The sequence below is a fragment of the Coregonus clupeaformis genome, chromosome 6 (assembly GCF_020615455.1).
Source record: "Coregonus clupeaformis isolate EN_2021a chromosome 6, ASM2061545v1, whole genome shotgun sequence".
Lineage (NCBI taxonomy): Eukaryota > Metazoa > Chordata > Actinopteri > Salmoniformes > Salmonidae > Coregonus > Coregonus clupeaformis.
The window spans coordinates 28,559,855-28,580,626 of NC_059197.1; the positions used below are offsets into that span (position 1 = coordinate 28,559,855).

General features: G+C 46.7%; 1 protein-coding gene across 5 annotated transcripts in view; it reads right to left on the bottom strand.

The window, feature by feature from the left end:
• ift80 (intraflagellar transport 80 homolog (Chlamydomonas)) overlaps positions 1–20,772 on the bottom strand; it is a 67,747-nt gene that overhangs the window by 16,314 nt on the left and 30,661 nt on the right. For all 5 annotated transcript variants that reach the window (XR_006001144.2, XM_041877835.1, XM_041877834.1 and 2 more), the window contains exons 9-15: positions 6,186–6,365; positions 4,798–4,991; positions 2,340–2,503; positions 1,982–2,046; positions 759–894; positions 399–546; positions 28–199 (exon numbers count right to left, since the gene is read on the bottom strand). Coding sequence is in view for 4 of the 5 variants with exons in the window: in XM_041877835.1 (XP_041733769.1) it covers positions 28–199; positions 399–546; positions 759–894; positions 1,982–2,046; positions 2,340–2,503; positions 4,798–4,991; positions 6,186–6,365 (1,059 nt within the window). In the remaining variant the exon portion in view is untranslated. The remainder of the gene's footprint in view (positions 1–27; positions 200–398; positions 547–758; positions 895–1,981; positions 2,047–2,339; positions 2,504–4,797; positions 4,992–6,185; positions 6,366–20,772) is intronic.

The following is a 20,772-nucleotide window of genomic DNA, read 5'->3' on the forward strand; positions in this document are numbered from 1 at the left end:
CTCCTGTCAGGTGTGTGTGTGTGTTACCTTGGCAAAGCGGCAGAGGCGCAGTGCGTCCTCCCAGCGAGAAGAGGCGCTGTACTCGTGCAGCAGGGCGGGGTAGGGAGACACACTGCTGTACACCAATGAGCCGTCACCGCGACGCACCGTCACCTGGGTCCCCACGTAGTTCAGGATGTGGGGCGCACGGCTGAACTCACTGCGGAGGGGGACAGATATAAAATACATTCTGTACAGACAGCCACTTAGCCTAAGGACAGCCACTCAGGAATCTCTTCATTGATTAATCAACGGCTTTTATACAACATGAAAACATTTGAGATGAAGATGATGTTTTACCTTTTATTTCCGATAATGGGGAACTGTTTTCTGTGTGTGTGTTTGCGTTCACATGGTACCTGGCGTCCTTCATGTAGAGTGTTTTAGGCAGCAGGTCCTTGTCAGTGAAGACAGCACTGGGATAGTGCCACACGGTGAACTGTGTGTCCTGAATACCACACAGGATGTTAGCTGAGTCGTTCCAGGCCATAGTGTGGACCATAGTACCTGTAGAACAGGATAGAGACCAACAACACTCTCTTACTAACACTCAGAATAACTAACTATCCACACAAACAGCTAACCTCTACCACATGGTGTGTAGACCATAGTACATGTGGGTTGTGATTAGAAAGATCTGGTAGGCTTTAGGTGCTTAACAACACAAAGCAGTTTGAAATCTCTCCCCCCCTCCCTTTCTCTCCTTCCCTCTCTCCTACCTATCTTGCAGATGTTGTGTTCTCTGTTGAGGCGGCGGACAGCGGTCAGGTACAGGTCACGGTTCTTGTCTATGACCGCGATCTTCCTCTCGCTGGACGGGCCACACTGGTCCAGAGCTATCTCCACCACCTCCATCTGGAACACACACACACACACACACACACACACACACACGCACGCATGCAAACATACACACATGCATACACAACACACACACACGGTGAAATGGGAGGCAGAAAGTTGTGTGGGAGAGGCCTGGTTCACATAAGCAGGGCTAACTGAACCACCAGTGTCAAACCCCACCACTCCCCATAACACATACACTTACAATATTGTCTTTTGATACACATCTCTTCTCAACACATGATCACCCACATCACAAGCCCTCTCCTGTCCTCTCCCCCCTCCACACTCTCTAGTCCCCAGTACAGCCCTGAATACACAACCACAGGAGGACTAGGAGGGAACAATTGAGCTCAGATCAGAGGGAAGATACTCAACTCAGAGGGAAGAGGTGGAGGAAAGAGGAGACAGGAGGGAGAAATGGGGGAGGCAAGAGAGAGGAAGGGGGTGCCAGCAGTCTGACCCCACAGCTCCTGGACCATACTCCCCAACAGGAGTGTATGTGCGTGTGTGTGACTGTGTGTGTGTGTGTCAGAGCCAGCTGGCTTCAGTGCAGTGCACCTCTGTCTTGGAGCTGTGGAGTGCTGGCAGAGACAGCCATGCTGACAAACAGTAACTACTGATCCTGGCTACTTCTCCTCCTTTTCTCCCTCTCTAATTCACTCCCTCTCTCTTTATCCCTTTCCATCCTGTTCTTACTCCATAACCCTCCCCCTTTCTCTCCATCCTCCATCTCTTTCTCACACACATACGCTCACTCCAATTTCGACACAGGCTGTATGTCTCCCTCTAAACTATCAACACCACTAATTATTCTCTCTGCCTTCTCTCCATGGCTCCCTGACCTTTTCACCCTGGCCTGTTGGTGGCACTGGAACCCACCACACTTACTCTCACACTGTCCCACAGTTACCCTGAGGCACAGATCTAGGCTCAGCTTACCCTCCCCCAATCCTAACAGGTTGCTCAATGTACGGATTAAGACAGAGACACGTGGAGATATACACAGTCTTCTCAGGTCAGTGTGTGCACACTAACAGGAGACTGTAGTGTGTGCTGTGACTGACTGTTGGTGTGTGTTGACTGGTGAATCACCCACCTTGTGAGTCAGGGGCTTCCCGTCAACCAAGGCTTTCCCCGTCAGGGCATCAAACAGAAAGATGACTGGAGGAAAAGAAGAGAGGGAGGGGAGGAGAGGATGGAGAAGGAGAGAGAGCGGGATAATGATTACAAACTGTCATTGTTCCAGTCCTGCTAAAGTCATTTCTCCAGCTTTTTATCTCCTGGTGAAGTGTAATCCTCTTGTTGACAAAGTGCTCCTGATGTTTCAATGTGTTTAACGGCTGTAAATGTAATTGAGTGAAGAAGCCAAAGGCAAATCTCACCCCGCTGTGGACAATAAAGTTTGGTATTGTATTGTAGTAGTGACGGGACAGCTCGGCTGGCCATCCACTCACCCTTCTCATCGCTCTTGTCCCGGATGGCGATGGTATCGTTGCTAAGGGAGACTGACTGGGCATTGAGGATGTCCGTTCTCATGCCGGGGAATCTGGGCGTGGAGATGAGACGGCCCTCGTAGGAGAACACATACACCCCCATCCCATCCACCAACAGGAAGTGTCTGAGAGAGGAGCCAAAATAAAGAGGAGAAAGGGAAAGATAAAGAGATAAAGATGAGAGGGAGTGATAGAAAGCAGGGTTAGGGACAGAGAGATGGAGAAGAGAGAGGAGAACGAGTGATAGAGACAGGAGGGATCAACAAAGAGGAGAGTGGGAGTGGGTGAGAGGAGTGGAGAGGAGTGGAGAGGAGAGGAGAGGAGAGGAGAGGAGGTGCATAACAAACCACAAGATGGAGCCAAGATAAATAAGAGTGAGTCTGTAATTTAAACAATTCTCTTCGAAAAGCTGTGCTGCCTTATCGTTTTCAAGTAAAAACAAGAGCTGTTTATTTTATTGATATATTCATTCAGTGTATTTGTCAGGGACCTATCAAGTTAATTTCCATCTACTGTCTCGTTCTCAATCAAATTTCATAACAGAGCGAGGAGGGGTTGCCAGAAAACTAAATAGTCTCGATTTCACGGTAGGCTTGATGAACAATCACTGAGGAGAAATGAAGCATTAGGGTCGTTCCATGTCATTTCTGCAAGCCATGAGACCCACCATCTCAGATTGTTCTGAAATCTTTTCTGTAGTTAGAAACATAAGATTAGCATTCCTGCAACATTATTTTGTTGAAATATAATTTAAGCTAATTGATTGCACCCAAATTGGCCATTTTAATATTGAATAAATATAGTACCTACCATCCGATTTGGACCCCAAAAAATGGTAACATTGAGTAAGACATGAGGAATCCAAAGAAATTGTCAAAAGCCACACACAGACCCCCCACACCCCACGCCAATCCCATCCCATCAACGAGTATACAATATCAGTTCTCTATGTCTGACAAGTACAATGGAGGTGTGACTCAAGTATTGGTTCTTCATTCTATGTAATGTATTCTTAGTTTGATTATGTTTTTTCCCCCTGTTCAGATAAATTACTCATTGAAGTTATGTTTATGTCCCATCCTACATCCTGATATTACCAAGTTAAGAGCACTAGATGGTGCTGTTCCTGCTATTAGGTGATATATAATATGTTAAAGGGATAGTTCACCCAAATTACTAAATTACATATTGGTTTCCTTACCCTGTAAGCAGTCTATGGACAAGGTATGACAGCAACCCATGCTTTGGTTTTGTTTACCTGGCCACTGTTTCAAATGCAAACCTTTTAGCATTTGTGGCATAAATCCATGAGTTAAGCAATCAATTATAATTTTTTACCTTAGGATGATATGGATTGCTGTCATACCGTGTCCATAGACTGCTTACAGGGTATGGAAACCAATATGTAATCTTGTAATTTCGGTGAAATACCTCTTTAACATTAAATAAACAAACACCTAATAGCAGGAACAGCACCATCTAGTGTTCAGAACCTGGTAATATCAGGATGTAGGGTGATGGGACCTAACAACTTCAATGACTAATTTCTCTGAACAGGGAAAAAAACTATATCGAAATCACAGGGAATACATTACATAGGATGAACAAACAATACTCTGAGCCACAGCTCCATACTACTTGTCAGACATAGAGAGCTGATACTATATACTCCTTGTTGGGGTGGGATTGGCGTGGGGTGTGGGGGGTCCGTGTGGGGCTTTTGAACATTTCTTTGGATTCCTCATGTCTAACTCATTGTTAGAAAAAAGTTTGGTCCAAATCGGATGTTAGGTACTATATTTATTTAATATAATATGAATCCTATAAATTAAAATGGCCAATTTGGGTGCTATCAATTATCTTAATTTCTCAGAGATCAAATTATATTTCAACCAAATAATGTTGCAGGAATGCTCATCTTATCTGTTTCTAACAACAGAAACAATTTCAGAACAATCTGAGATGGTGGGAGTCTAAATCCTCTTTCGAACGACCCATTAGAGAGAATGATAGATGTCCATCTCTCTGTTCGCCACTGCAGTCAGGCTTCCACAGCCAGACCTGCTCTGCTAATGGCACACATTCACACTCACACACAGTTCTCATAAACATGCACTCTGACACACACACACACATACATACACACACACACACACACAGAAAGAGACGCAAGCGTACACACATACACACAGTGTGTTTGGCAGGAGAGAGAGGGGGAGGGTAGGAAAAGGAGAGGGGGTCCAGAGATAGGCGCAACAGAGAGATAGGCGCAACAGAGAGATAGGCGCAACAGAGAGATAGGCGCAACAGAGAGATAGGCGCAACAGAGAGATAGGCGCAACAGGGATAGACGAGACGGGAAAACTAAGAAAAGGAGGGACAGAACGAGATAGAGACAGAAGGATAAAGAGAGACTTACTTCTCAGCCTGTACAATGAGGCTGACGGTCCCCTCCTTCAGGTCAAAGATGAGAGGGGTGTTCCAGTTCTTAGCACTGTAGACGTAGCACTGGAGAGAGGTGGTGACCACCAGGTGACCGTGGGCCAGAGAGGCTTTGATGACCCGGTCCCTGAACTCCAGAACATCCACCGCATCATTCACCACGTTCCTCACCTGGGTGATGGATAGAGAGAGAGAGGGACTGTTTAGGAACACACACACAGACATACACACAAACATGCACATGTAGCACAGATCTTGACATACATAAACACACACAGACATTGAGTAACAAATAATCTGAAATACTAACAAACTAATTGTAACAAACAGCCTATAGCATATACACACAGGACATGTTTTCTGAGACACTCATAGATGTATAGTAGGCATGGATGCACTCACGTAAACTCAAGAGTGTATTTACTGTTGATATATACAGGAAACAGCCCATGTCTAAGCATAGGACAGCAGTGGACAGAAATGCCTGGTGTGTATATGTACGTGTGTGTGTTTCTACTTTTTTCACCTGTTAGGATTTTAAAAAATCTTCCACATTTCCCTGTGAATTAATGAATGAATGAATTAAATGTGGTTTTCCACCAGCAGGTAAAAGGTGTGGTGGGTATTTATTTAAGGGTTTAAACATCATCCTTCTTTAACCTCCATTAACAACCCAAATTTACTCACCAAACAACCAGGAATAAAAATGTTTAACCGCGAAGTGGTAAATTTAGCCGCCTGATTCACAAACCATTGGCAGATGTGCACTTTTAAAAAAGAGAGGGAGAGCGAGGCAGAACGAGAGGAGAGAGACAAAACCCCCGCAAGGCTGAAAATAAATAGCTGAAGACACAGGTTTGTTTGGTTAACGCAAACAGTGCTCAGTGAGGGCTGTCTATGGCGAGAGTGCACGTGTGTGTGCGTATGCGTTTATCCACGTGTGTGTGTCCGTTTCTGTGTGCGCGAGGTGGGTGTCGACCGCGTGTAAACGCTACCTTGTGGTTTCTGAAGTTTAAACACACTCGGTGACGGAGGCTGTTACACAGGCTGGCCATTGTCACTGGTCCACACTGGGAGGCTTATAGCATAATGTATGGCCACAAGTACCCAGGCCTGGGGAATAGTCTGGCCCTTTAAATAGCCTGTTAACTTCACCTCACTAGCGTCTGCCTCTCACACCAGCCCATTTACACTCAGTTAGCTGTCTCATTAATTCATTTAGGCTCAGGGACTATTTGGCTTCTTAAGTGAAGTAAAGATTAAGCCTTTTTCTGGAGGTTAACCAAGCATATGGCACAAGGAACCTGCCCTGAAACACCTGCATGGTCCTCCTCTTGGTGAGGGTGATCTGTGTGTGTGTTCTACCTGCATGGTCCTCCTCTTGGTGAGGGTGATCTCGAAGCTCCTCCACTCCCAGCGCTGCTCCACAATATGGGCGAAGATGACGTGTCCGTTCCCACAAGCCCCCGCGAGCTGCGTGCCGTCTGCCGACCAGGCCAGGCTGAACACACTGCCCGTGTTAGGCTTCTCCAATGCATACGACCACTAGAGAGAGAGACAAAGAGAGTGAGAGAGAGACAAAAAGAGACAGAGAGACAAAAAGAGAGAGCAAGACAGAGAGACAGAGAGAGGAGAGAGAAAGAGACAAAGAGAGATAGAGAGGGAGGGAGAGACAGACATACAGAGAGAGGGAGAGAGAGAAAGAGAGACAGAGAGAGCGAGAGAGAGAGCGAGAAGGAAAGAGGACGTCAGAGAGAGATTGTTGAGTAAATGGCAAAAAAAAAAAAAAATGGTAGTACTGTACTTAATCAATGCACAATTTCAAACAATAAGACAGATACTGTGCAGTCACAAAGTGGTATAGGAGGTAGGGGTAGAGTAAGCCAGGGCGGTTCGGGAAAGAGAGAAGGGTGGGGGTGAACAGGGATAGGTGCAGTATGGGGCTAGTGGGGGGTTGGGTTGGGTGCATGACAGCCCCCCCCCATGTAAACTGTGTGTAAGAGACACGGGTTGAGTCAGGGCCCAGTCACTGAGCTGTGATGAACTGTGAGACAGGCCTGCCAAGTCCAGCACTTGCGCTCGTAAACATGCACTCTGCTATCCTCATCTATTACAACCAGCCAGAGTTATAGGGGGGGTATGCATGAGCACACAGCCAAGAGCCAAAGAGTGATTACCCAAACCTTTTCCTTTCTTTTTAAAGTTCTATTTTACTTTTCTTTTTTAGGGGAGGGAGGTGGTGGGGGGTTGCTATGTGTGCGTGTTGGGGGTGTAGTGGAGGTTTTTCCGGTGTGTTGGTGTGAGTCAGTGACACCCATCGAGGCAGCTGAGAAGAGGCTGCAGCTCCTACCAACTCCCCAGCCTGCCGTTTGGAACACACCACCACGACAACACAGGACGTTACTCACTAAGGCCACTAGAAAAAAACTCCTCCTTGGCTTTTCCAGTTCTCTCTCCCCCCCGCTCTCTCCAAGATATTCCTTCGCTCTCTTTTCTTCTCTCACTGCTCTCTCTCTCCTAGCATTCTGCAGAGTATCACACAAAGCCTATTCTGTTATTGGGCTTCTGGTTTAGAAATCCATCCTGTCAGAGGGCTTGTGATTAAGTTGAGATAGTTTGGGCTTGCAGTTGTGTTTTCTCAACCTGTTGGGGTGTGTGTATGTGAGAGAGATCTCAGTGTTGATGGATGATATTTGGGGCTTGACTAATGGAGAGGCCAGATTAGCAATGCCACACTTAAACAGTTAGCTACACAAGAACCAGAACTCTAGTGTGAAAGGGAACTCTCCTGCTTCCCCACTCAGTCTCGTCCTTCGCTCTTGACCCTTCTTTCTCAACTATCTCTCTCATTCTCCACCCTCTCTCTCTTTACCTCTCACTACTCTGTCTCTGTACCCCCATCTAGCCCTCCTCTGTCTCTCCTTTACTCCTACCCACCTCCTTTCACCCCTTCCCCCTCTCCTCTCTCTGTCCACAGTCTAAATTAGGGACATTCCTCCATGTGCACATAAAGACAGTGATGACCTTTCCTTGGTGACCTTCAACCCCCGACTCTTCTGCCTCAGCCCCTTCCAGTGAGCAGGTGGCTGGCAGGGCTCACCAGCTTTACCAGTCATCCCTTTTTTCTGTCTCACACCTCTCCTCTGGTCTAGTCTGTGACCCCTGACCTCTATGCCTCAGCTCTTTCCTGTGTGCAGGTGAGGGCTGAGGCTGCTTCCAGAGGTAGAAACTGCTAACGCTAACATTACCCTAGCGCTGCCTGTTAGAGACTGGACGGGACGCCAAGTGCTGTGCTGCACAGAAGAGGTCTGTGTTGGCTTCATGTGCTGAGGTGTGGCTTTGTATACGGTCTCAGCCAGCAAGTTGGAGCTCTCTCTCTCTCTCTCTCTCTCTCAGAGCGGCCGGTGGCCACAGTCAAAGCAGAAGATTTCCTTGGTCAGCTTCCTCCCCTGTAGTACTGTAGCAGGACCCAAAATAGGACCCAAAATAGCTAAAGAAAAAACTAATATCAAAAGGTGGATTTTCTTTCATTTCATTTCTGCACGCCCTCCCCCCATTTTACCTCTACCGCGCTCTCCCTCCTTCCTCATAAATCCTGCGATAGAAATTACTTTCCTTCTTTTTCGGTGTGTGTGTGCATGCATGTGTGTGTGTGTGTGCCGCAAAGATAAACAGGGTCCGGCCGCATGAAGGCTGCTGCAGTGCTTTGAAGTGTACTTTTATATACCTTTCCTTCAAACATCATCGCTGTGCTTGGGCAGGCTCCACCGCCAACGAGAGCATACACGCTTAAAATAATAATACCCCATCTATTCTTTAGCAAACATCCAAGCCCGCTCCGTTTTAGAGTTCCCTGGGGGAGACGAGGGGAGGAGGGGGGAGAGGGGGGTCAGAGACGCAGCTGAATGTATACACATGATATCGGCCCGAGAAGCACTTTTGGATTTGTGCATACCTAATGCTTTTAACATGTTGGGCCATTTGACTCCTGCTGCAGCAAGCGTGCCTTTGTGTGTATATGAGAAAGACAGATTTAAATGTGTATAAGACAGATGGTGGGGTGTGTAAATGTAATGTATTCACAGTGTGAGTTTGTGAGTGCAGCTATGTGTGTGTGTGTGTCTGTGTGTGTGTGTGTGACGTATGCGTGCGTGTGTATGTGTGTGTCTAAAAGGTGAAAATCCCTGGGCTCTCAGTTGCACTCTTGTCTGAGTTGTCAGACAGTGAGTGAGTTTGGGAAGCTGGGGGGAATCCTGTAGCTCTCCTGAGAGAAGAGGTTACTCTATCTCTTTCTACTCCTTTCTCATTCTAACCACCCCATGAATAACCTCCCTTTCACTCTCCTTTCTCTACCTTTCTCTTTCCCCTATCACTCTCTCTCTTTCTCTTTCGTAACTACATTCCTCTCACAAAAGGTGTCAGCATTAGGTAGCACTGTAGCAAGCATTTCCCAAATGCACAGAGTCCAATAATGGCCCTCTTTCAGATCCCGGGGGTCCACTCCACAACATAGATCTGTCGACAGACTGTCTCCAGACCGCAGGAGTAAATCAGGACCTGCCTGGACCTGGAGCAGTGCTGGTTCACCTCTGGGCCACAGGGCTCCACTCCACTCTGCTCTCAACCACAGTTCAGTGTCAGGAATGCCTCAGCCATAGACAACCATAGAGAGCTTCAGCCATAGAGAGCTTCAGCCATAGACAACCATAGAAAGCTTCAGCCATAGACAACGATAGAGCGCTTTAGCCATAGACAACCATAGAGAGCTTCAGCCAGACAACCATAGAGAGCTTCAACCATAGACAACCATAGAGAGCTTCAGCCAGACAACCATAGAGAGCTTCAGCCAGACAACCATAGAGAGCTTCAACCATAGACAACCATAGAGAGCTTCAGCCAGACAACCATAGAGAGCTTCAGCCATAGACAACCATAGAGAGCTTCAACCATAGGGAGATGAGTGATAGAGGGGGGAAAGAGGGAAGAGAGGAGCGAGGGAAGGGGAGAGAAGGATGAGAGGAGGGATATAAGGGCTGAAAGGGGATGAGAGGGGCGATGGAGGTGGATCAGTCAGCAGCAGATTTGCTGACTCGTTTTATTGGAGCCAAAGGGGATGATCCTGGCCCTGCACCAACCACTCTGCTCTCTCCAGGAGAACACTGGACTAGCTAGGGGATATTCACAATCACACTGGAAACAGGGGAGGGAGAGAGAGGAGGGAGCAGCAGGAGAAGGGTGGAGGGGTGCTGGTAAGGGTCTGCTCTGGTCACTGAGCCCTGTCTATAATAGGCAGCTTTGTGGCCAGAGGGAAGGTGACAGACATGACGTGGAGCTCTGCTGAGGTCTGGGGGAGAGAGAGGGAGAGGGGGGAGAGAGAGGGAGAGGGGGGAGAGAGAGAGAGAGGGAGAGACCCCTGGCTCTTACGATGAGCTCATACACACAGACAGCACACTGCAGCATAGCACTATACACCATACACACTGCAGCATAGCACTATACACCATACACACTGCAGCATAGCACTATACACCATACACACTGCAGCATAGCACTATACACCATACACACTGCAGCATAGCACTATACACCATACACACTGCAGCATAGCACTATACACCATACACACTGCAGCATAGCACTATACACCATACACACTGCAGCATAGCACTATACACCATACACACTGCAGCATAGCACTATACACCATACACACTGCAGCATAGCACTATACACCATACACACTGCAGCATAGCACTATACACCATACACACTGCAGCATAGCACTATACACCATACACACTGCAGCATAGCACTATACACCATACACACTGCAGCATAGCACTATACACCATACACACTGCAGCATAGCACTATACACCATACACACTGCAGCATAGCACTATACACCATACACACTGCAGCATAGCACTATACACCATACACACTGCAGCATAGCACTATACACCATACACACTGCAGCATAGCACTATACACCATACACACTGCAGCATAGCACTATACACCATACACACTGCAGCATAGCACTATACACCATACACACTGCAGCATAGCACTATACACCATACACACTGCAGCATAGCACTATACACCATACACACTGCAGCATAGCACTATACACCATACACACTGCAGCATAGCACTATACACCATACACACTGCAGCATAGCACTATACACCATACACACTGCAGCATAGCACTATACACCATACACACTGCAGCATAGCACTATACACCATACACACTGCAGCATAGCACTATACACCATACACACTGCAGCATAGCACTATACACCATACACACTGCAGCATAGCACTATATACCATACACACTGCAGCATAGCACTATACACCATACACACTGCAGCATAGCACTATACACCATACACACTGCAGCATAGCACTATACACCATACACACTGCTATGTATAGACATGTGGACCTGAGATAGAGACTCCTAATGACCATACACTCACTACAGTACACACACCACATGCGCGCGCACGCACACGCGCACACACACACGCGCGCGCACACACACACACACACACACACACACACACACACACACACACACACACACACACACACACACACACACACACACACACACACACACACACACACACACACACACACACACACACACACACACACACACACACACACACACACACACACACACACACACACACACACACACACACACACACACACACGCACACACACACGCACCCAATCTGATACACATGATCATTCAGAGGATTAAGGGATACACACACCTGTCTAGAGAGTTAACATGGGTGTGTTAACCTGATTCACACCCCACCCTCACACACTCTTCAGCCTCACATGATCATGCGTTAGCTGCACTGTGGTGATAAGCCCGGTGGCTGAGGAGAATAGACCCTGTGGGATGATATTACTACGGAGTATAATTTGTGAAAGTAGCACTTTGGCCCGTCCCCCTTTGGTTTGCTTTTTATTGTCTGGATCCCTCTTTGTTTTAAGTTCAAACTCAAGCGATGTTCCACAGGCTCTGGGTTCCAGCACACAACGACCTACACACACAGGCACACATACAAAGAAACACACTTTAACACAGACACATACTTGTACGCCTACAAGAAGATAAACTCAGTCACTCACTCACTCACAAGCCCTCTCTCTCTTACACACACTGACAACAGACCAGGCAGACAACAGACCAGTCAGACAACAGACCAGGCAGACAACAGACCAGGCAGACAACAGACCAGGCAGACAACAGACCAGGCAGACAACAGACCAGTCAGACAACAGACCAGGCAGACAACAGACCAGTCAGACAACAGACCAGGCAGACAACAGACCAGTCAGACAACAGACCAGTCAGACAACAGACCAGTCAGACAACAGACCAGTCAGACAACAGACCAGGCAGACAACAGACCAGTCAGACAACAGACCAGGCAGACAACAGACCAGTCAGACAACAGACCAGGCAGACAACAGACCAGTCAGACAACAGACCAGTCAGACAACAGACCAGTCAGACAACAGACCAGTCAGACAACAGACCAGGCAGACAACAGACCAGTCAGACAACAGACCAGTCAGACAACAGACCAGGCAGACAACAGACCAGTCAGACAACATTGCCGCCCTCTTTAGGGAACATTTGCTTCCTCCCTCCCTAAGTTTCACTGCACATACGTTTGCCATTAAGATTGGCAGGTGCCGCTTCTCCGTACTGCTGTAACGGGCTACAGCGAGCTGCAGGGAAAAATCCTTAAAACTGCTCTCAAAGGCATGGAGGTGGTAACTCCTCAAACCCCCATCCTCACTACAGCACCAGCCAGAGAGGCAAACTTCTCTCTCTCTCTCTCTTTCTCTCCCTCCCCTTAGTATTTTGGGGGGTTGGAGGAGAGGGAGAGATGAAGAGAAAATTGAAAGAGAGACAAGAGATTTTAAATAACAGATCAGTCCTCCCTTCACCACTGCCCTGTGTTCTCTCCACCTGGAGCGGGGACTTCGCTGGGACTGCAGGGGGGACTGGGCTGGTCTGGGCTGGGCTGGGGCCTAGGGCAGGGAAGGGGTTAACGACACATGTTTAGGCTAATGGCTCCCAGTGGAACTATCTGCTGATTCAGCCCCATTACATCAGACACATTAAATATGTCTGCAGTGACTGCTGCAGACAGGTCTGCTTCTCCTCACAACACGCTAATCGGCAGGGTGGCATGTGAAGTCTCCCCCTCCTGAAGCCCTCCCTACTCTAAAGGGAGAGAGAGAATAAAGGAGGGGGACAGGGTGAGAAAGACGGAGAGAGCAAGTGCACATGTGTGGTTCCTCTTTATCACTGTTTAAACCCACTGTCTCTCTCTGAAGACGTAGTCTAGCGTTAACTTAATAAAGTTAGTTAGCCTAGCTCTGGTCTATCATCGACAGTGTGGCTAATTCTATAAATCAACGTGGCTAGCATTTGGCTAACCTATAGCTATTAGCTACCCAGTGTGGCTAGCCTATAGCTTGGCTAACATGATATATCAGTTTGGCAATTGGCTGCTTGAAGAGCCCAGCTGGCCTCAGTTAGCCTCAGTGTTCCTGAGAGACGACCTGGCAGGGCAGGTATGGGGTGTAAATCCCTACACGCTCCTCCCACATTAATGTACACTACCACGCAGGCATGGACAGACACAGGTGCACACACACACAAGCACGAACGTGTGTATGCACGCATGTACGAGCTTACACACACACACACACACACACACACTCTTGATGGCACTCATAACTCAAGCATATTTTGTCGATCCGCTGGACAGGGTTGATGAGAGCGGTTAATAAATAGCAGCATAGCATCTCCATCTGATTCACGCACACTGAGGGAGGGAGTCGGACCATTTGCTTTGAATAAAGAAGACCCATAGAGCATTTCCTGTACACACACACACCATCTTTCTCCCTCTCTGTTCCCCAAACTCTGCCAGCTGCAAGAAGCATCAAACAAACAGCAAGCACAAAAAAGGGGGGCATAAATCTGGTGCTTGTAAAACAATGTGTGTGAAGACATAGACATCCATGGAGTCCAGCACTCATGCCTTTTTCTCTGCAGACATCCACAAACAAGGAGAAAGATGCTCACATTTTCCACTGTTATTTTTACTGTATCTAGTGTCACAGCTGTGTCATTGTTCTTGTAAGTAGTGTAAGAGAAAGAGAGGCTAAAAGTAATCCATGTGTTGGGGAGGAGGAAGAGGTGGAGGAGGGAGAGGAGGAAGGGGGCCCATCAATCTCTCAGCAGATTAGGAGGAGTTGTAAACATCGCTCTGCACTGACCCAGGCCCCCCTCACAGGGGGTTGGAGCTGGGGCTGTAGTAGTTGGGCTGTGTTGGGTTGTGCTTTGTGATCTGGGTTGGTAGTTTGGCCTGTGTTGTGTTGGGTTGTGCTGAACTGGCATGGCAAGGCTTGGGTGTTCTGGGATGTACTGGGTCGTGCTGGGGGCTGGAGGTAAGGAGCTGGAGGTGAGGATCTGAGCTGGAGCTCCCAGCTAGGAAGAGGGGCTGTAGGGACGAGCTGACCCTGTTTAGAGCACCTCACTGAGGTGGAGGGGGTGGGCGCTGACCCCGTACAAACCAACCCCTCCCTTGGCCTTGTCCACCCCTCCCCAGGGGCAATCCATCATTCCAAACACACACATACAACCGTCTGCCAGACCTAAAACTATATCTGAAGATAAAACACAATCTTTAAGAGTGAGTAGAGAGGCAAAATGTCAAGGGCTCTTTGGGAGCAAAATGATGTGCATCTCTTTATAATAAAGCTTGGCCCACTGCATTAAATTACACGCTATCAAACAGAACGAAGACTCGGGCCCATAAAAGAGCTGCTTTGAAACGTCCAATGGCACCGCATAGTCTGAGCTTCCTTAATCACACTGAGACTCACACACACGCTCTGCTCAGACCCTCTGTCTGTCTGCCCACTGTCTCAGAGAGAGAGAGAGAACACACACACACACACACACACACACACACACACACAAACACGCACGCTTGCATGAATGCACACAAACAAGCGCACTGATCCACTTTTCACTGTTTTTTTGTGTAACCAGTCAGTGTGCAAAACTCAAGTGGCACCCTATTCTCATCCTCTGGTCAAAGCTAGTGCACTACATAAAGAATAGGGTGTCATTGAAGACGCAGCTTGTGTATTTTTACCCTGGCTAGAGGAACTTATTCAGTAAGATAATAAAGAAGGACCTGTGTAAAATAAACTAGCAGTCAGGTAGGCCTAGTTCATCATCACTGGAAGAGGTCTCCACAGAATCCCTTTCACATTACTTTCTCTCCGCCTCTCTTTGCTTTGGCACTTTTTTGTCAAAGTGAGGGTATTCCGAGGTAAAAAAAACTCAGGAGCCTGGCTTGTGTGTGTGAGAAAGAGAGAGTGAGAGAGCGAGAGAGAAAGAGAGAGAGAAAGAGAGAGCAAGTGTGTGTGATGCAGAGTATTCTAGAGGGAACCAGGATTGCATCCCCTCAGTGAAATTATATGCCTTAATAACACTGCATCCATAACACATCCCAACTAATGTTTCCATCTGTCAAAATAAATGACCCAATAAAGGCTCTAACTCCTATCTACCTACAGACCATCTTTCAGTCTCCCCTAAACGTGAAACATTAAGCCATTCTTAGAAACTGTCTCTATAATAACACACAATAGTCCGTATATAGAAGTAAAAGCTGGAGATAAACATAGGCTGGTGAAAAGCGGGCCATCTCTCTGCATTGTAATATAGGCTTGGCTCCCAAAGACACAGAGCCTTGGCCTGGGGATTGTATCGAGTGGCACAAGTCAGAGATTTGGCAGGAAGGGAGAGGGTAATGATATACACATGGCTTCATGCTGGAGCCTCAACACAGTAACCATAGACACATGCTGGGGCCTCCTGGGACTCATCAGCAGGACACAGCTGTGTGCCCGCCAGCAGAATTCAATTAGCACTACTCAGCTAGGGGCACTACTCAGCTAGGGGCACTACTCAGCTAGGGGCACTACTCAGCTAGGGGCACTACTCAGCTAGGGGCACTACTCAGCTAGGGGCACTACTCAGCTAGGGGCAGCAGTACTGACTATACCTTTAGTACTACTCAGCTAGGGGCAGCAGTACTGACTATACCTTTAGCACTACTCAGCTAGGGGCAGCAGTACTGACTATACCTTTAGTACTACTCAGCTAGGGGCAGCAGTACTGACTATACCTTTAGTACTACTCAGCTAGGGGCAGCAGTACTGACTATACCTTTAGTACTACTCAGCTAGGGGCAGCAGTACTGACTATACCTTTAGTACTACTCAGCTAGGGGCAGCAGTACTGACTATACCTTTAGCACTACTCAGCTAGGGGCAGCATTACTGACTATACCTTTAGCACTACTCAGCTAGGGGCAGCAGTACTGACTATACCTTTAGTACTACTCAGCTAGGGGCAGCAGTACTGACTATACCTTTAGCACTACTCAGCTAGGGGCAGCAGTACTGACTATACCTTTAGTACTACTCAGCTAGGGGCAGCATTACTGACTATACCTTTAGCACTACTCAGCTAGGGGCAGCAGTACTGACTATACCTTTAGTACTACTCAGCTAGGGGCAGCAGTACTGACTATACCTTTAGCACTACTCAGCTAGGGGCAGCAGTACTGACTATACCTTTAGCACTACTCAGCTAGGGGCAGCAGTACTGACTATACCTTTAGTACTACTCAGCTAGGGGCAGCAGTACTGACTATACCTTTAGCACTACTCAGCTAGGGGCAGCAGTACTGACTATACCTTTAGCACTACTCAGCTAGGGGCAGCAGTACTGACTATACCTTTAGCAGCACTCAGTTGAGAGTCTCCTGCAGCCAACAGTAACAGCAGCAGAATGAGTTAGGGCCAGCCACCAGAGATCAGAGATCAGGGATGAGGTGGTGACACATCTCCCATAAGTGTGGAGTGTGTGTATTATTTTTGTGTGTGAAAGACAGTGTGTGTAGTACTCCGTCTATGAGTGTGTGAAAACTGTGTGTGTGTGTGTGTTTGGGGAGGGTTGAGAGAGAGTGCGAGAGAGGTTATTAATTCTCCTGAGCAGCGGCACTCGTGGCAGATTCTAATTAGAATACCCATCTCAGGGTAGAGATGTGAGCCAACAGGCCGGGCAAGGTTACCCCCTGTAACACTGAGGTATGTGTGTGTGTGTGTGTGTGTGTTAGAAAGAAGCTAATAGCAGCCCTCTATAGGACTCAGTACCAAACTGACCCTGGTGTAGTACACACACTGTTTATATTGGGAAGCAGGGCAGGAAGGACTTGCACTTGGAGAAGCACTAACAGCACTTTTATATTTACTGCTGTCTCTTACTTTTTTACATAATACTTTAGTTTACCTGCACACACAAACAGGAATTCACACTAATACATAGGGCTGTGACATACAGGCCTACATAAATAGGCCTACATTCATTTTAGGATTTTTTTTCAAATTAACTTTATTTTCATTTGGATAAACTTGATCTAATAGCAGGAAGTGTTTACTAATGATTCTAAGCAATTGTTTCGCTAACTTACTCTGTTAAACTTTCTACATCTCCTCATCTTTCCAACTTTCCTTTGATGCTCAAGCAGCTAAGCTAGATGCTCTGTGATGTAGAGCGTTACAGGCTATGGCACTTCAGTGAAAAAGAAAAAGAAAGTGATGTGTGGACTTTCTTTTAAACAATGCACATTTTCATTGCTTGCTAGTAAATCAATTAATCAGTCTTCTTTAAAAAAAGGTTGGATGTGTCTGACTATTCATTAATTATTCAACAGCAGTCGATAAGGTTGTTCTGGCTCTGAGGTCTATAATGCGCTAATGTTGTGTCAAATGGACAATGTGCCAATGCTCTCCAACCTGGCATGGTTTATTTGATAAGGAATTTCTTCTTAATTTACAGTGCATTCAGAAAGTATTCAGACCCCTTTGACGTTTTCCACACTTTGTTATGTTACAGCCTTATTCAAAAATGTATTAAATTGTTTTTTTCCGTCATCAATCTACACACAATACCCCATAAAGACAAATCAAAAACAGGTTCTTAGACATTTTTGCAAATTTATATAAAACCTCCCCCGGAAATATCACATTTACAGTTGATGTCGGAAGTTTACATTCACCTAAGCCAAATACATTTCAACTCAGTTATTCACAATTTCTGACATTTAATCCTAGTAAAGATTCCCTGTCTTAGGTCAGTTAGGATCACCACTTCATTTTAAGAATGTGAAATGTCAGAATAATAGTAGAGAGAATGATTTATTTCAGCTTTTATTTCTTTCATCACATTCCCAGTGGGTCAGAAGTTTACATACACTCAATTAGTATTTGGCAGCATTGCCTTTAAATTGTTTAACTTGGGTCAAACGTTTCGGGTAGCCTTCCACAAGCTTCCCACAATAGGTTGGGTGAATTTTGGCCCATTCCTCCTGACAGAGCTGGTGTAACTGAATCAGGTTTGTAGGCCTCCGTGCTCGCACACGCTTTTTCAGGTCTGCCCACAAAATGTCTATAGGATTGAGGTCAGGGATTTGTGATGGCCACTCCAATACCTTGACTTTGTTGTCCTTAAGCCATTTTGCCACAACTTTGGAAGTATGCTTTGGGTCATTATTCATTTGGAAGACCCATTTGCGACCAAGCTTTAACTTCCTGACTGATGTCTTGATATGTTGCTTCAATATATCCACATAATTTTGCTTCCTCATGATGCCATCTATCTTGTGAAGTGCACGAGACCCTCCTGCAGCAAACACCCCCACAGCATGATGCTGCCACCCCTGTGCTTCACGGTTGGGATGGTGTTCTTCGGCTTGCAAGCTTCCCCCTTTTTCCTCCAAACATAACGATGGTCATTATAGCCAAACAGTTATATTTTTGTTTCATCAGACCAAAAAGTACGATCTTTGTCCCCATGTGCAGTTGCAAACCGTAGTCTGGCTTTTTTATGGCGGTTTTGGAGCAGTGGCTTCTTCCTTGCTGAGCGGCCTTTCAGGTTATGTCGATATAGGACTCGTTTTACTGTGGATATAGATACTTTTGTACCTGTTTCCTCCAGCATCTTCACAAGGTCCTTCGCTGTTGTTCTGGGATTGATTTGCATCAAAGTACGTTCATCTCTAGGAGACAGAACGAGTCTCCTTCCTGAGCGGTATGATGGCTGCGTGGTCCTATGGTGTTTATACTTGTGTACTATTGTTTGTACAGATGAACATGGTACCTTCAGGCGTTTGGAAATTGCTCCCAAGGATGAACCAGACTTTGACTCAAATGATGTCAATTAGCCTATCAGAAGCTTCTAAAGCCATGACATCATTTTCTGGAATTTTCCAAGCTGTTTAAAGGCACAGTCAACTTAGTGTATGTAAACTTCTGACCCACTGGAATTGTGATACAGTGAATTATAAGTGAAATAATCTGTCTGTAAACAATTGTTGAAAAAATTACTTGTGTCATGCACAAAGTAGATGTCCTAACCGACTTGCCAAAACTATAGTTTGTTAACAAGAAATTTGTGGAGTGGTTGAAAAACAAGTTTTAATGACTCCAACCTAAGTGTATGTACATTTCCAACTTCAACTGTACATACAGTGGGGAGAACAAGTATTTGATACACTGCCAATTTTGCAGGTTTTCCTACTTACAAAGCATGTAGAGGTCTGTAATTTTTATCATAGGTACACTTCAACTGTGAGAGGCGGAATCTAAAACAAAAATCCAGAAAATCACATTTTATGATTTTTAAGTAATTAATTTGCATTTTATTGCATGACATAAGTATTTGATCACCTACCAACCAGTAAGAATTCCGGCTCTCACAGACCTGTTAGTTTTTCTTTAAGAAGCCCTCCTGTTCTCCACTCATTACCTGTATAAAAGACACCTGTCCACACATTCAATCAAACAGACTCCAACCTCTCCACAGTGGCCAAGACCAGAGAGCTTTGTAAGGACATCAGGGATAAAATTGTAGACCTGCACAAGGCTGGGATGGGCTACAGGACAATAGGCAAGCAGCTTGGTGAGAAGGCAACAACTGTTGGCGCAATTATTAGAAAATGGAAGAAGTTCAAGATGACGGTCAATCACCCTCCGTCTGGGGCTCCATGCAAGATCTCACCTTGTGGAGCATCAATGATCATGAGTAAGGTGAGGGATCAGCCCAGAACTACACGGCAGGACCTGGTCAATGACCTGAAGAGAGCTGGGACCACAGTCTCAAAGAAAACCATTAGTAACACACTACGCCGTCATGGATTAAAATCCTGCAGCGCACGCAAGGTCCCCCTGCTCAAGCCAGCGCATGTCCAGGCCCGTCTGAAGTTTGCCAATGACCATCTGGATGATCCAGAGGAGGAATGGGAGAAGGTAATGTGGTCTGATGAGACAAAAATAGAGCTTTTTGGTCTAAACTCCACTCGCCGTGTTTGGAGGAAGAAGAAGGATGAGTACAAGCCCAAGAACACCATCCCAACCGTGAAGCATGGAGGTGGAAACATAATTCTTTGGGGATGCTTTTCTGCAAAGGGGACAGGACGACTGCGCCGTATTGAGGGGAGGATGGATGGGGCCATGTATCGCGAGATCTTGGCCAACAACCTCCTTCCGTCAGTAAGAGCATTGTAGATGGGTCGTGGCTGGGTCTTCCAGCATGACAACGACCCGAAACACACAGCCAGGGCAACTAAGGAGTGGCTCCGTAAGAAGCACCTCAAGGTCCTGGAGTGGCCTAGCCAGTCTCCAGACCTGAACCCAATAGAAAATCTTTGGAGGGAGCTGAAAGTCCGTATTTCCCAGCGACAGCCCCGAAACCTGAAGGATCTGGAGAAGGTCTGTATGGAGGAGTGGGCCAAAATCCCTGCTGCAGTGT